The sequence below is a fragment of the Camelus ferus genome, chromosome 7 (genome assembly GCF_009834535.1).
Source record: "Camelus ferus isolate YT-003-E chromosome 7, BCGSAC_Cfer_1.0, whole genome shotgun sequence".
Taxonomy (NCBI): domain Eukaryota; kingdom Metazoa; phylum Chordata; class Mammalia; order Artiodactyla; family Camelidae; genus Camelus; species Camelus ferus.
The window spans coordinates 59848772-59865882 of record NC_045702.1 but is presented as its reverse complement, the minus strand read 5'-3'; the positions used below and the strand labels follow the sequence as shown (position 1 = coordinate 59865882).

The following is a 17111-nucleotide window of genomic DNA, read 5'->3' as shown; positions in this document are numbered from 1 at the left end:
TGGATCCTATTATAGAGAGCTTTTAATTATTTAGTAGGTACAGCTTTATAATAGCTTTACAACCTAATATACATAGTTTTATAGATTTCTCTATTATATACTGTTTGAACTGTTTTTCAACTTTAGTTCTAAAGAAAATAACATTCAGAACTGATTGTTAAAACACACCAATCTATTTTCATTTGTAATCTTTTTCAACTCTTCAAAATAGTAATTAGTCCAGATACGAAATCGTTTTGTAAAATTGGCAGTGAAGACATCTGCAAAGACCTTTGGTGTGAATTTAAGAATAATTTTGAATGAATATTAACAGTGGCTTATTCCACGGTGGTGTTACCACTCTTTTGATAAGCAGTCTCTCTCAACGGTTGGATTCCTCTTGAAATGTTCTAATTGTCCTTTTTCTTTTTTCCCTTTCCTAACAATCTCTTGTATATAAAAAGCACCTCCCAGGGAGCTGACAGAGGAAGAAAAACAGCAGATCCTTCATTCAGAGGAATTTCTCATCTTTTTTGATCGCACAGTACGGGTAATTGAAAGAGCGCTGGCAGAAGACTCTGGTATCTTCTTTGACTACAGCGGCCGAGAGTTAGAGGAAAAGGACGGGTTAGTTTCTTGTGTGTATTTTTTTAAAATACTGTGATAAGTTGTCTGTTGATTCTAAATTCATTTATGTATTGACTAGGCAAGTCCCAAGCCTAACAAATCAGAGGAGGATGAAATTCCAGAGCTGATCTTGCTGAACAGCTTTGACTAAGGGCTTTGGTTATGAATTCGGGCTTAGAGTTTCCCTGTAATTATCATGTGCTTCCGTGAAATGCTTTTGAACTTGTTATCTGGGGAACAGTCCAGGTGATAGAGACTGGCAGAGTCATGTACATTGTCCTCTGAGAAAACATTCTTATAAGCAGCAAAAGGAGATTTATGTTATATCCAGTAGATCTATTTCTGATGTGTAAGCAAACAGGAAGCAGAAGACAATAAACATGAGATGTGGGAGAACTTAACTGATGTGGGAGACAGCAGACAGAGACTGGAAACTTTTTCCTCTTTTGATACTGTAAGATTATGTGTATATCCCTCTTAGGAAACACATGTGCAGGGATATATTTACAGATTAAAAAAAAACAACAACCAATAAAAGTAAAAGGCCCCAAATGACTTTCTCAGTGACGGTATCATATGCGCTGTATAAGGCAGCGGCTTTCAGCCATCTTCATGGGGATAACAGGAGGCACTTCATAAGCTCTGTAAGAGGTAGATATAGCTGGTTTTCAGCTACTGATTTCTTTCTGCCAAAAACAATATGAAAATATGAGAACACGTGCCTTTTTCATCAGACCTGACATTTTACTACTGTTAAAATTCAAATGCATTGTCAAAGGACAACGTATCATCATTGAGAATGCTCAAAGCACTGTAACAGAGGCTCCTAAAACAGTTTCAAAAGGGAGTTCTGAAAGTGTTCTGAACAATTGACAGCATCGTTAGATGGCATCAAAGTGAGAACAATATTTTGAATATACTTGTTATAAGATGTTTGTGTTCTTTTAAAAGCTATTACTCTATGGCTCAGTTAATTTCCTGAGTCCTTTTTCCCTCTAGGTACCTGGCCCAGTGTTATTCTGGGTTCCTGGCAAGTACTTAGGCACATGTACCTCTTGCCTGAGTTTGCAGTGGTGGAGCTGAGGAAGGGTTTGAAGGAGGAGGGAGGGAAGGAAGGAAAGAAGGAAGGAAGGAAGGAAAAGAGAAAGGAGGGAAGAAAGAGGAAGGAAGGAAAGAAAGAAGGAAGGAAGAAAGGAAGGAAGGAAGGAAAGAAGGAAGGAAGAAAGGAAGGAAGGAAGGAAGAGAAAGAACAAGAGAAAGGGAGGAAGGAAAGAAGGAAAGAAAGAAATCAGCTTATTGGAGCCCAAGTAAATTGTTTGAAGTCAGGTCATCCAGTCTGAACAAGAGCTGTCTAGGACAAGTGAGGCAGGGTGCCAGGCAATGGAATGAAGCAAATAAGCAGAAAAAAGGAGAGTGTGGAGGAATTCCTGAAGCCCAAGCAGTATAGGCAGCTTTTCATGCAGATTGAATACCTCCTGTCATAGAACAAACATTACTCAATTTAAACACTCAGTCTTGTGGAGCAAATTCACGACCAGTGCAGGGTTCTTCAGAGGAGGTTTTGTGGCCAGTCGAATATCAGCCAAGTAAACACTGGCCGAAGTATAGTCCTCCTCCACTCAGATGCTCTTTTGGCCTGTGTTAAGTGTCTAAGACTCTTGGTGAATCCCCCACACCTTAGCAGGCTGGTCTCAGGGTAGAACTTTTCACATGCTATTGAGCAAAGACGCAACCACTGCTAGTCAATCAGAAATGACAGGTAAATAGAAACATGCGTTCATCTCTGGTCTAAGGTCAGATAAGGTTGTATTTATATCAAAGAAACTCCCAGTGTGCTGTGCTCCCTTGATAGCTGGGAGATTTCTTGTAAACTCTGCTTCAAGGCAGAGCTTATGGAGGGAGGAGAATGCTTTAGAACTGGTCAAGATGGGAATCTGAAACAAATTTGACATTTCATACCAGGCTTGGAACAACATGTGGAAACTTTCTGGGCCAGGGTTAGAGGGAGTTTTGCATAAAGGAGACCATCTTTAGTCTTTCTATAATCAGAGTTTGCTATCTAAATCGATGCTTTGGCTTCAGAGAGTATTGTGTGCCATGCTCTTGCCATTTCGTTCTTTCAATATAAGCAGTAGAGATAAAACCTTATTTTGAAGCATCGTTTTTTTCTTTGATGTTTAAACCCTCCTAGGGATGTCCAGGCTGGAGCCAACCTGTCTTTCAGTCGTCAGTTCTATGATGAGCACTGGTCCAAGCATCGAGTAGTCACTTGTATGGACTGGTCTCTCCAGGTAAGAATTGTTGCTGGGATGGGACAGACTTGACTGTGTTCTCATGGCATTTGTTTAAAAAAGAGAGAGAGAATTGCTCTACTACTCTGGATATGTTCCCTAATGTCTATGCCTGTTGGTTTGCTTTCTCATTTTGCTGAAGTTTCAGTTTAAATCTTACCCTCTATTATTCATCTACATTGAGTGCTTACTACGTGCTGGGTCCCAGACAAAGAGCCAGGCCATTTTGTGCATGAAATTGCTCTCACTAAAGTCACCAGTGATGTCCTATTTGTCAAATCCTGTGGATATTTTTAAGCCTTCATCTGCTCTGACCCCTCTTTGCCATCTAGCTTAGTGACTTCACCATACCTCTAAAAACGTTACCCTTCCATTGAGTTCTACAACTGTACTACCTTCTAGTTCTCAAATTCCTCCAAGACTTCTTCTTCTTCTTCTGCCCTTGTGGTCCCTGTAGTCATGTCCTCAGCCTCTACCCTTCTCGACGTGCTTGCTGAGGGCCATCTCTTCCACTGCTGTGGAGTACCCCCAGCATGTGGGCAGCCTGTTTCTGTCCCCACCCAACCTCCCTCCTGAATTCTACTTTACACGCCAGATGGATCCATTAGGTGTCCCTTAGAGTCTCAAACTAATCACTAACTCATTATTTCCCTAAAGCTGAAATCCTTTCCTCCTACTTTCCATGTTAACTCTATCACAACCTAGCCAAGGGCCTAAGGCAAAACTTTCACTATTAATATTAGCACCTTCTTCTCCTTATCTCCCAGACCCAGTCTTCACCCAGACTGTCCATTTCTCCTCTCACATATTCATCATCTTATACCTGTAGTATTGCTTACCAACTAATGGTCTTTCTAAGTCCACACTCGTTCACCTATAATATTGCCTCTGGACATCTATAGCCAAATGATCTTTCAAAAATGTAAATCCGATCATTTCACTCCCTGTATTAAAACTCTGCATTGCCTGTAAGAAAAAAGTCGAAACTCCCTAGTGTAGCTTTCAGAGTGAAAGCAGGCAAATTTACCAAAAGCCAGTTTACTGAATGACTAACTCAACTAGTGTACAATTTACCCAGCACTCAGCAGTTAAATAACGTGCATGAAGGCACACAGCCTAACTGTGGTGAGGACAGAATTTGAACTCAGGTGGTCTGACTCCTGAGCCCATGTCCTTGATGACCGTGCTGTGCTCCCTCCTGCAGTGACAATGACATAATAGCAATGAGGGAAGTAAGAATGATTAGTCTGGGCATTTATGCACAGCATAGTTTCCGCTGTCGTGTAGTCCATGCTTTTATTGAGAAGAATAATCATGGCTAGCTTTTATTTGTGCTTTGTATACGCTAAAACCTGTGCCAGCTGCTCTGAAGACAGTATCTTCTTTCATCCTGAATAACATCAAGTGAGGCGGTCACTGTTAATGTTTTCATTTTGTAGCTGAAGACACTGAGGCTCAGAGAAGCTACGTAACTTACTAAAAATGACTCAGCTAGGATGCGGTAGAGCAGGGATTTTAAACCTAAGTCTTCTAGCACTTCAAGGCATACACTCTTCGCCAGGGTCTCCCCAAAGGGCTTATGAATCCGAACCGAGAGAGGTTCTAAGTGCTGAATGACATGGGGCAGACGGCAAGTGCTTTCAGCATTCAGTGGCGGTTGGGATCTGCTTCTGGTGGGACAGGGCTTCTTAGAAGACTGGGATTAAGAAAAATGGAGGGGAGAGGAGAGTGTTCTAGGCAGAGCAGTAAAGCAGATGATGTGAAGAGCCCCGTTTAGTCCTCGGGAGAACAGGCGTACCGAAGAGGGGTGTAACCCCCGGCAACCAGACTGTCAACAGCCACAGAGTGGGCGCGAGTGTTCTCTCCTCTTGACTCTCCTTTTATATCCAAACAAGAGAGCACGCAGTGCATGGTGGTGCGGAGGCTAACGCAAGCAGGGTTTACCCTGCCGCTTCCCGCCAGTGTGTGGGTGGTCTGTGAGCATGCTGGGCTATGTGCACAGAAATCAGATCAAGGCTGAGGAAACACTTAGCTTGGCTTGTTCACTTGTTCAGAGTCTGGAAGTGACACAGGAACCTTATCTGACACATTCCTCAAAGGCAGCTTTTACTGAGTTCCCGGGTCGGCTGATAACCCTCCCTTAGGAGGCAGCGGGGCCAGCATCAGCGGGGCTGGTCCCTGCCTGGCCTCAGCGTGTGGTGGGCCCTACTGCCCATGAATGGGTTTGCTTCCACACAGGATCCTGTGTATTGTTTTTGTTGCAGAAAGTGAAATTGGCAAGGGGGGAAACTCTGCTCTGGAGAGACCACATTTATTTTTCCCCATTTTTATGTAATCTGCGCATCTACACTGTGGGGAAGGGGTTTGCAATTCTGAAAAATGTGTTTTATGTGGACCGTAAGAAAAAGGAATTGGAACCCTCAGCTCCTACAGCATAATCATTTTTTGGGATTCAAATGACCAGGTTTACCTGCTTGTGAGATGAAGAGACTTTTGGGGTAAATCTAGATGCAATCCAACGACATGAAGAAAGAAGTAAAGGATAGCGGCATCGTTTGGGAGTCTAGTCGAGGCATCTCTGCCTGGGATGATTTCTTGAGTGGAACAGAATGAACAGAGAGGGGAAAAAAGGAAGAAACTATAAGGTTTTTCCATCACTTTGCTTTGCTCTCCTGGGCTTCTTAAGCAAGAACACTTTAACTTTGCAATATTTGCACAATATCCACCAAACATTATTCCCTGGAAGACATTTGGGCACTTGGGGAATTATGTCAACTTTGCCGTTCATTGAGGATTGTTTAGCACAGGGGGTCAATGATACTGTCTATATACCACATGATAGGTTTGGCAGATGTGTATAAAACCAGACTTATGATCTTACTCCCACCATGTATATTCTTCTCACATGTAAATTGCATCCCCTAACCTTGGCATCATCCAAGGTACAAACCCAAGTAATCTTTGACAGGTCATTTAATTGTCAAACCCAATCAAATTTATAGTAGCAAAGAGACTCCCACTATCACCAATTCAAATCCACTTATATATGGATTTGACACTGACTTTATGTCATGTCCTCTGCGTCTTGCTTATGTTAGGAAATAGCTCCCTAACTCGTCTCCCTACCTCAATTCTCTACACTGTTGGGTCATTTTAAGTACTTTTTCCAGTTGCATATTTGTAGAGATTACTTACATGTTCTCAATGTCACCTTGGGCAAGTTGGCCTGACTTCTCTTGGCTCAAGTTTCCTCATTCATAAAATGATAATCATACCTAGCTCACATGCTTATTGTGAATATTAAGTAATTTAATGTATTTGAAATACTTAGAATTTTAAAAGTGTCTAGTACATGAAAAGTCAACAAATGTGACACAGTAGTGTACGTAGTAGTAGCAATGGTGTTAGCGGTCATGTGATGCCTGCCGTCCCTAGAGTAAGGTCTAAAATCACTAGTCTGCCCTCAGTGACTTCTGTGAGGATGCCCTGAGGCATCTCCAGCCCTTTCTTCTTTTTAATCTCTTCACATAACCTGCCTCCCAACCAGGTGAACCTGTGTTCTGAACCTGTTCTCCACTGCATACATTAAGAAAACTTTACTTCTGGCTACCTGAGGCAAAAAGGGAATTTACTTGAGAGCCACTAGGATACCCAGGGAACCCATGGAAAAGATGAAGAACTGGGACTCAGGTGTATAAATCTTGAGAGGCTTCACCAATAGGACGCCACCATAACCTGACTCACGTGCCAGCCCATGGCTTCTGTGTCCTCAGTTCAGAATTTATGGCAGCCAGGTTCGAGAATGTGATTGGCTCAGCTGGGTCACATATCAACCCTGCAATGAATTAATTATCCCTGGGCAGTTATACACCTGTGTATTGAGGTAATTGCCAGAGATTGGGAGAATCACTGTGAACCAAGCTGATACCCGAGAGACATCACCTGCATCAGTATTTGTACCCTTGTCTATACTCTGCTCCCTCTTCTCCCCTGATAGCCTGCCCATCTGACAGGGCCCAGTCAAGTCTCATTTCTTCTCAAGTCCTTTCCAGTATGTCTCCCTGCCACACCCCATTCCAACTAAAATGGTTATTTTCTCCTCTGTGCTTTTCCGGCACTTCTTTTATATCTCCACCTTAGCACATACCATGTTCTGCTTTTATATTTGTGTGGTAGTTGCTCATGCCTGTATCTTACCTCCCGCTACTTAATGATGAGTTCCTAGGAAGCAAAGTGTGTTACCGTTGATATTCTTGTCCCTCATTTTACCCAGTACCAGCGCATACATGGTATGCATAAGGGGCCACTTCGACGCATGCCACTGTGCGCCGCAAGGGACGTGGCCTTTGAAACCAAACAGACTTCAAGCAGGGTCTCACTTTATCATTTATTAGCAATATAACTTGGAACAAGTTCCTTACCCAGCGACCCTTGGCTTCTTCATCTGTGAAAATGGGAAAACTGTTGCTTATTTTAGAGAATTGCAAGGACCGAATGAGTTAATATCTCATCCAGCTCAGTGTCTGGCACATAATGGGCACTTAAAACATGTTAGTTCCTTTCTCTCCAATAAATACATGATTTTATTTCTTTATAAGAACGAACAGTTGAGAGCAGATCTGGTGATGCCCAGGTAAAATTTCCAAGGTTAAATATTAGATAATTCAGCCCCTTGAGTAATCCAGACTTCCCAATGGTTCATATTCCCTTAAAAATAATGATTTTAACATACAGGGTTTGTAATTTTAACTTTTAAGGTTTGTAACAAATAATTGTTTGGAGATGTGTTGCGTTTTATTGGAAAATAAGAAAATATGACTAGTCATGTTTAGACACACATAACTAGAGGAGATTTTGAAATCATAAAAACTTTCATGAGATAAGAGTTATTTAATCAATATCTTTAGGCCTTATGAGCCCCGGTATAGAACTTACACCAAAAGCGTTTCACTGGTAATTTACTAAAACTCTCCTTGTTTTCTAAAGGAGTTTTCAATTCAGTAATTTTTAAAAAAATTAAGAAAATTGCAAGTGGGAGCCAGCAATGAGACCCATATGTGAAGCTGTGGGATGTTACTCTAGACACATCTGACTGCCCATTGGGCACTATGGTAGTGGTGCTGATGTTTACAGAGTTGCCTTCTCACATGGGACATGGTTAAACTTCAGATGGGCAGTCTGGAGTCTTCTGTGTTTATCTGGATGTTAGTTTCTTTGAATGGGCTTTGAATCAAAGACCTATTAAAAAGGCCTTTGATGCATCCACTGAGGAGTGTTTTCTAATAAAGAATGATTGCTTCCCCTGCTGGCCACATACATGTGTATTTTTGTAGGCTTCTCCTTCCTCTGCACCAACTAGCAAGTTGTAACTCTGCAGCTTTCTCAAGTTGAGGGAGTTCAAAGAGTGAATAAAGCCACATAGAAGACTTAGGTTTAATTATTTTTGATAAGAAAAAAAATTGATGTTTGAATTTATAAGGACAGTCTTATGTTAAATATATGCAGTGTAGTGAAAAAGAAGGAAAAAATTAGGTTGCCTATGAGCAAAGAGTGATATGATCTGGTATAATCCTGATGCTGTTTTGAATGGGGCTGCCTTCTGGGAACCCCATATAGGGATGGCATTTCCATGAAAGGTACTCTAATTCATAAATACCTGCCATAAGAATCAGCCTCAGTTTATTTAATAACACTCAGCATAGAGTTTGTGTGTGGTGAGCATATATTTCTCCTTGCTGTAGAGTCCTCTTTGTTATTTTACTAGTTGTGTTTCTTTGAGTCTTTAATTGCTGGCATTATTTGACAACAGAGGACTGAAGATAAGGTCTTTCCACTGAGCACAGTGTTACTAAAATAAAAAAGAGCATCTGTAATTCAACAGATTTTGGCACAAGTTTATCATGTGCTAGGACTTACTAGACCTTGGATTCAGAGGTTAGTAAAAACAGGTCCCTGCACTCAGAGAGCTTACAGTCTAGTAATGGACATAGACTGGGAAAAACCATAATACAATTTGACAGGTGCTTTAATGGGCACACACATAATGCTAGGGGAGATGAAGAGAGGCAAGGAGGGGTGGCGGGTGATCAGTTAGGATTATCTGGAGGACCTGATACCTGCGCTGAGTCTTAACGAATGAGTTAACGATATAACCAACACAGAACAGGCATTCCAATGAGAATAAGTATCAGAATCATAGGTACAGAGGCTGTACCTGTGAACCTCAGAACTGGACCAGTGAGGCTAGGTCATAAGGTGGGTTTGGGAGGAGAGAGGGCAGGTTATAGGAGATTAAGCAGAGGAGGTAGAAAATAACAGATCATGAAGGATCTAATGTGACTTGGATTTTATCTGGAAAGTAATGATGAACCATTAAAGTATTTTAAGCAGAGGAGTGACTTAGCCAAGTGTGTATTTGGTAAAGTCATATTAACAAAGGATGGAGAGTGGAGTAGGTGAAGGTAGGGCCTGGCAAGCCTGGGAGCAGGAAGCAGCTTAAAAAGCTCTTGTCTTCACTCAGACAAGAAATTCATTTAGGAGGCTCTGACCTTAAAGATAGAAAGAAAACATGCATTTGAAAGGTGTTGAGGAAGTAGTGAAACACAGTATATAGGGGTGAGAAAGAAGGAGGAGTAGAAATGAATGTGCAGTGTCTGGTCTGGAAAGCTAGGTAATGTTAGTGCAAGGCATTCACAAGGTGAATGTTGGAAGAGCAGTAGGTTTCTGTAGAAGGCAATAAACTCATTTTTCTATGCATCTCATCAGATGTGTCTATGGACAGCCTTGAGAAATACCCAGCAAGCAGTAAGCTGTAAAATCTGTACCTCTGAGAGAGATCAAGCCTAGAGAGAAAGATTTGAACGTTGTCAGTATATTAGTGCTTAGTAAAGTTATATTTATTGATGTGATCACCCAGGGAGAATGTGTAGACAGAGACATAAAGAGGGCAGAACACAGCCCCCCTTGGAATATAGGTAATAGAAAGAGAAACTGTAGAGACTAAAAAGACTGGTTAGGGAGAAAATCAGGAGAGAAGGTTGTAATGGAAGCCAACACAGGAGAAAGGAGTAAGTAACCCAAATGTCAGACAATACAGAGAGGTCCAGCAGTGTGGGCAGTTTGGTAGTCATTGGTGACTATGGCAAGCACATGTGGAATGTTGAAGATAAAAGCCAGACTGCAGTGGGTTGAGGCATGAAGTTGGTATTAAGTATGCCACAGCTTCAGAAGAAAATGCCATTTAAAGTATGTAATGTAGCTTGTGCCTGTAGGAATAAGAATGATTTATTTTGTGTTATCATCTTGACGTAATCCGTCCTTGTGACCTCTTCCATTCAGTACCCCGAGCTGATGGTCGCCTCCTACAACAACAATGAAGATGCCCCCCACGAGCCAGATGGAGTGGCCTTGGTTTGGAACATGAAGTTTAAGAAAACCACACCAGAATACGTCTTCCACTGTCAGGTAGGAGTCAGCATTGTAAAAATAACTCAACATCTCCTACTAGACCGAATATAGTTCATGCTGCCTTGCATCTCTTATGTGGAGAGGAAGAACTGGGTTTAAAAATGGAATTGTTGACAATTTTGGAAAATTCCCCCACAGTAACCTAATGTTTTGGGAAAGTGGCAACCCTCTCCAAACAGTTAGGAAGCCTGGTTGGGGACTGTGTGTCATTTTCTTTCTATTTAAAACAGCCCTCATGAGGGTAAGTTTATAAAGACCTCGCACTTAGGAAGAAATCCTGGTGTACCGCTTCCTCTGCTTAGCAGCAACATATGCTCGCCCACCCACGCGGACATCCTCAGAGCACTGCCATTTCAAGTTCCTCCTCTCTCTGAAATGCAGTTCAATGGGATTTTGCCAATTTTAAGTTTACGGGCACCATCTTGCTTTACAGATAATAATATTTTTTTAGCTACTTTAGAGAAAGGCGTATCGCCATCTTTCTTGAATTATTGAGAAATATAAATGCTGTTCCTAGTTTGCAACCATTTTAGATACTTTACTCCTTGTGTCTGTTGACACATTGGTCTTCTCTTCCATGTAACACACAATACAGGCTGAAATTATGTTTCACTTGCACATGGTCAGCTTTGCTCCGTTGGCATGACTCTGCCAAAGTAATAGTCCTTGGTAGTGGCCAGTACATCAACTCCTGTATTATAATGCCCCTCCATTCTGATTACACATCGGAAAATGCAAAACAAACATTCTTGCTCAAAGTTTCAGTTCCTCAGATGTTACAGTTCAGAGGTCCTAAGTGGCAGATTGCTCTGAAAGCATCAGTTGAAGAGTGGGTAAACCTGTTGATATTTGGAAGCTTAGTGCCATTTTATATATAAGAGCTGAGAACCTTTTTGAACTAAAATATGTTTAGACTTTAGAACATTATCAGATATAATTTGGGGAACAAGAGCTGCTGGAGTAAAAGTCCCAGCTTCAATCTGATTGAGGAACCTCTAACTCTGGCCATGTTTTTCTAATTTGCTGTCTTAAAAACAACAAGCAGTCTAGGTCTGCATAGCAAATAACCTTTATTTTTTGAACCTTTGAAATAAGAACAGGTTTTTCTTTCTTTCTTTTTTTTTTTAGATTATCAAATTTGTTAGTCTGATATGCTCTTTCTGTAAACACAGAAGCACAAAATCCTAATTTTATTCAGTTTAAAGAGTTTTGCTGAATTACCAAGCAAATACTAAAAGGATTATGGGATAAGCAGAAGCACATTTTTGAAAAACAGTGCGACTTAAACTATTTTGACGTTGTATAAAGCATATGTTGAATTTTTAAAAATTTAAGGTAGCACATTTTTAGTCCATGCGCTTAATGTTTATCATAATTCAAATATTTTTGTTATTATAGTAATAATATTATATTAACTCACTATAGGTAGCCTGTGACAATAACAATTTGATAATGAACTTAATATTCACAACATTGCAAAGTAACAGGTCAGTAGGAGCGTAATAATGCTGAGTGAAGAAGCAAATTTTAAAAATCTTTGGAATTAACTGGAATTTTAAAATTACCTGTTTCATTGCACAATAGTTAATACCAGTATTGACGGAAAAGAACATCCTTTCTTTTGTCTCCTGGTATCTTTGGGATCATTTGCTAAAGACTTCACCAAAATGCGTTTAATCTTATTTTTAGTTTCTCCCTTAAACGATGCAATATATATATTTTAGAAGAAAATACACTCTGGATTTAAAAAAAATAGTCAGAAGTACTCTGAATATCCTACCAAAAAATGCTGAGTAAAATATCTCTGTACGCCGCAATTTCCTACTATTGTTTTCACTTCATCTGGTGACCAGAGCAGACGGGGGTTCTAACATTCTCACTGAGAAAGGGGAGAATTCTAATGCTGTTAAACATTGGGGTTGATTAAGTGACATGTGCAGAAGACCATGAAGGCCCTGAGACGGTAAGTATCAAATGAAAGCCACTCAATTTAACCGCACATACTTAAAGATATTGGAAATCATGAATGTGCTACACATATAAATGATAAGTAGTTCATATAAATGGCCCTTAAGATTCGTGAAATGGACGTTTAGAAAATCTTAATGAAAACCTAAACTGCTGAATCCCACTATATACCTAGTTTTTGTTATTAAGTTATTTATTTTAAACTGATCTAACTCTAGGGGACAAAATGTATCACTGGCTTTGGGAAGGCAAAAAAGGAAAGAGCTTTGATCCCTCTCCAGAGAGGAAGAAAGGGGAGAAGTGGACACAGCAAATGTTAATTATGAAGCCCTTCTGAGGACACCTGGAGTATTAGGGTTTTCCAGAGAAACAGAATAGGTGATATATATATATGTAGAGAGAGAGAGAGAACGCCAATAGGATGGATATATAGAGAGAGAGAGACAGACAGAGAAATGACAGAAAGAGACAAAGAGTTACAGAGAGAGGCAGGAGAGAGAGATTTAGAATTGATACCTCTTTAGGAAACCTCAGCCTTTGCTCTTAAGGCCTTCAGCTTATTGAATGAAGCCCACCCACATTATGCAGGATAATCTACTTTACTCAGAGTCTACTGATTTAACTGTTAATTATATCTAAAAAAAACCCCTTCACACCAACGTTTAGACTTGTACTTGACCCCTAGGTCAAAAAACTAGGTACCATAGCCTAGCTAAGTTGATACATAAAATTAACCATCATACCTCGATTTCATGTCAGAGCAATCCAGCAAACTAGTATCTTTCACAACTTTTAAGTCCCACTAATTCCAGATCACTTTGGGCTAATAAGCAAATATACCTACAGTAATCAACTTTGAAATAAATAAACATTGAGTGAATGGGAGCTTTCCTAAGAGGTGAGAAAAAAACAGTAATTTGAGGACATGTGAAATGGCTCTGTGACATCATATATACGTATGAAAAAAAGATATTAACATGTATTGAGAACCTACTCTTTACACATGTATTGCCATAAGCTCCTATACTCCCCAGATGAGAAAACGTGGCTCAGAGAGGCCATGAACCTGGGCAGGTGCCTGTAAATGGCAAAACCGTGTTTGAAGTCAGCTCCGAGGCCCACGTATTGCCTCGTGCTGCCCTAGCTGGGGATTCAGCCAGGTAACACCATGCAGGTGTGTGGTATGGGGTTGGGGCGGGGAGGTGGGGAGGAGTGAATAGAGAAAAAATGGAAGAGATGTTTTTTCCATCTTAGCTGATTATTGCAATCACCTGGGTGACTGTAACGACCTACTGATTGATGGCTGTGTTTCACCCAGAGATTCTGATTTAGTTAATCTGGGGTGTAGTCTGGGCATTTTTAGAAGTTCCCAAGTGACTTGAATGTGCAGTAATAGTTGAAAACCACTGGAATGTAGAGGAGAGATGAGGAAGGGGGATGAAAGGTGATGAAACTAGTCGCTTTCTTTATTTGTAAGCGTGCTCACCATTCCCTTTTCTTCTGTGGCCCAAACTAGAGAGGCGTGTCTTGCCTTTATGACTCTGAGGCCTCTCACCTGACTCTTATTTGAGAAATTTCCTACCAACTCGCCGCCCCTTCCCTCCTCTCTCCCCACCCCCGACGCACACTTATTTCCGCAAGTTACCTCAGTGCTGGGATCTCCTTTAATGGCGGACGGTCGGAAGACGCAGAGTTGTTTTCCCAGGAGTGGGCTCAAGACTGCTTGCAACGCGACACACTGTGCGTTGAAGAGTACCATTTCTTTTGGGATAAAGACACACTTTGCCGTAGTTCATCTCCATGAAGCTCAGATAACCACCAGGTAAATATTGGTAGCTGCCAAAAGGAAACAAAAGTGCTGTAATCTTGAGTATGCCTGAGCTGTTGGGAGACCAAAGCAGGGAAGCTAGGGAAGATGGAGATGAATTAGTGGATGGGGGTGAGGTGGAGGGAAAAAGTAACAGGGGCAGTTTGGTTGCCATGCACTAAACTCTAACAGCCATAGTGGTAACTACATTTGTCTGTACTTTGCATTTTCCCAGCACTTCTGCCTTCATGAGCTCACTGATCCTTGCAACAGGGAGGCAGAAAAGATGTTATTCTCCTTTTCAAGCTGAAAGATTTGACACTTCAAGGGTTCCCCAGCTGGTGAGCAGTAGAACCAACACGGGAACATTCTGTCACCTACGTTGCACTCACCTGGCAGTGATGGGGCAACGTGGGGCTTGATAGCAAAGGCCGTGCAGTTCACTGAAGGTGTATTTTTGTCAGCCTGCTACTTACAAGACATTGGTTAGACCTGGTCCTAGAGGTGGCTGTCCTTACCATCTTCCTAGCCTGGTGGCGGATTTGGAGAGCCCACAAAATTAAAATACAAAAGAGAAAACCAAAACCCCGCTGCTCACTGGCCTATCAATTTCCTTCTACATCTTTTCTGATTGTTGGTAAAACTTGTTTATTACTGCTGGTTCCTTCTAGACACCATTTCACTGAAATCCAGTAGGCTGAATGTGTTTCGACATCTCCGTGATGCTGCAGTAATTTCAAAGTTAGACCGTGTGCTTAGTAAGACAGAGGCCTGGGGGTGGAGAGACGCTACGGGTGCCTTATGCTGATGGTCCTGTTACCATTTTGGAATAATCGCATTAACTAGCCATTTATTGCTGATCTTTGCTGATTCTTCGTGTTTTTCACAAGTGTATAGTTGCAAACAAATCTGATGGCTCAGAAAAGCAACGTTTCAGGCACTAGAAAACAAGTGCACAAGACGCAGACATCAGTTCAGTGTGCCTTTGCAAAGACTGACAGGCTTTTAGCCCCAGTCGTAAAAAGGTTGCAGTAGGAAGGTTTCTTACTCTCTGTTGAGAGGAGCAAGGCCACATACCTTCTCCTTTCGCAGGCAGTTTTCTGTCTTTACTAAAGTGAATTTTTAGTGTGGGCTGTGGTCCTGCATTTTCTACTTTCATTTCAATAAGAGCTGTCCGTACTTGGAAAATCTCGGTGGACTCTGCATAGAAATCAGCAACTCAGCCCCACCGCACCATCTGGCAGGGCTCCCGCCTTCTCTGTAGTGGCTTCCACACACTGTCATTAGATTATGCATCTGACCGCCCTGCCTTGCTTACCCTGGTGTGGTCTTTCTCTTTTAAATGCAATGAATAGAATCAGAAATATATATCTTAGAATTATCTGCATTGAGGTAAGTGGAAAAGCTATATTTAGAGGCTTGGATTGGTCAGAGGTTTTTATTTTTGCTTTTTTTTTTTTTTCCCCTGATTTGGTTTCTTTGTTCTTAGCATTCTTTTTTTTTTTTTCAAGGATTATTTGACAATGACCTGAAACTGACATAGACCTGAAACCCTCCCAATTTCAGGGGGAAAGCAGGGTATGAAGTAGGGTGATACCAACTAACTTCATTTGTGCCGTGTTTAAAGTCCACAGCTGACTTTCCCCACGTGCGGCTTCGCTTCTCATTAAGATCCTATTAAGTTTACAGATGAAATTGCAGCCACAGCTTTAACTATACAGCGTTTGGTTCTGTGTGAGGTTCCTGCAGACCTCATCGCCCCCCCACCGTGGGGGGTGAGGGGAGCACCGGAGCAGGTGTGGGCGGCTGATGAGGAGAGCAGACAGAAAGGCAGGACTTGCAGCTCTGTTCCTAGCTGGCCACGCTGCCGAGTGACCCTGGGGCAGTCGTTGAGGCTTTGTTGTCATGTTGTGGAAAGACTTCCTCCAGTCTCTGGTGAAAATATGAGGTTTATTCCAATAAATGTGATTTCTTCTCCCATCAGTTTTTGTCCCTCTTCCAGCCCAGATTGTGATCTATAATCCAAATGGACAAAACAGCTATGAACACAAAGATATAAATTAATGTAAATAAATTTTCTAAGGTATATTACGACCAGAGAAGTGTCAGAATTTGACTTAAGGCTTCTTTTTTAATTAAAGGAAGGGTAACTTTCTTACGGCCTGATTGATGGGGTGGGGGGAGGCGTTTTATAAGCTTTTTTCTTGGATGTGGCAAGGAATGTTTCCTCAGTAGAGGTCAGAAAAGAGAAGGCAATGAATTAATAGAAAATTCTTTGACAACTAGGGCTACATAATCATTATGAGTTCCTGGGATAACAAAATGAAGGCACATAATAGGTGCTTAGGGATCGGAGAACAAACTCCTTGGACAAGGACATGCTAACTAATATAAGACCCAGTTTTCAAAGGCAGTGCTGTCTGGACGGCAGGATGGAGAAACCCAAAAGAGGAAACCTCAACCATTGTTGTAGAGGTTGAGATACACATTTCAAAGAATACAGTTGTGAGTAAAGAATCCATGTGACATAAAGGCAAAATTAAACTCTTACCTAAAAGGTGCAAATCTGATGGATCAGACAAGAACAGCAGCGTCTTTTGTGTCTTTAGGAAAAAGCGTAAGGGAGTTTAAATGTACGTGCTGAAATGAAATGCAGACACTCGAAAACACTTCTTTTATGCCAATTGAGTGTGACTGGTCTGACGATCGAGGCTTGAGCTAGACACTGATTCTTATTAAATCGAACAGCAGGAACTTCTTTATCTGTTTTGGCCCAGGAAGCTGGAAGCGGAGAAACTGCCTTGCCAGCTTTCATTCTTTATCTGCCCTCTTTCTGGAATCTTCTTCAAAAAGTAACCTAAGAAGAAGCAAAATTGATCACTGGTATACATCTAGGGAAGTTAGATTTATCAGCAGGAGTATAGCAAAGAGATTGTACCAGAGACAATTCTGCATCTGAAAATGGCAGTGAA

The 17111-nt window shown here is 41.3% G+C and overlaps 1 protein-coding gene across 3 annotated transcripts in view; it reads left to right on the top strand.

Annotated features, from left to right (window-relative positions):
• Positions 1 to 17111, top strand: part of DYNC1I1 (dynein cytoplasmic 1 intermediate chain 1) — a 378042-nt gene that overhangs the window by 255044 nt on the left and 105887 nt on the right. For all 3 annotated transcript variants that reach the window (XM_006178522.3, XM_032483976.1, XM_032483975.1), the window contains 3 exons: positions 444 to 606; positions 2798 to 2897; positions 10236 to 10361. In XM_006178522.3, coding sequence (XP_006178584.1) covers positions 444 to 606; positions 2798 to 2897; positions 10236 to 10361 — 389 coding nt within the window. The remainder of the gene's footprint in view (positions 1 to 443; positions 607 to 2797; positions 2898 to 10235; positions 10362 to 17111) is intronic.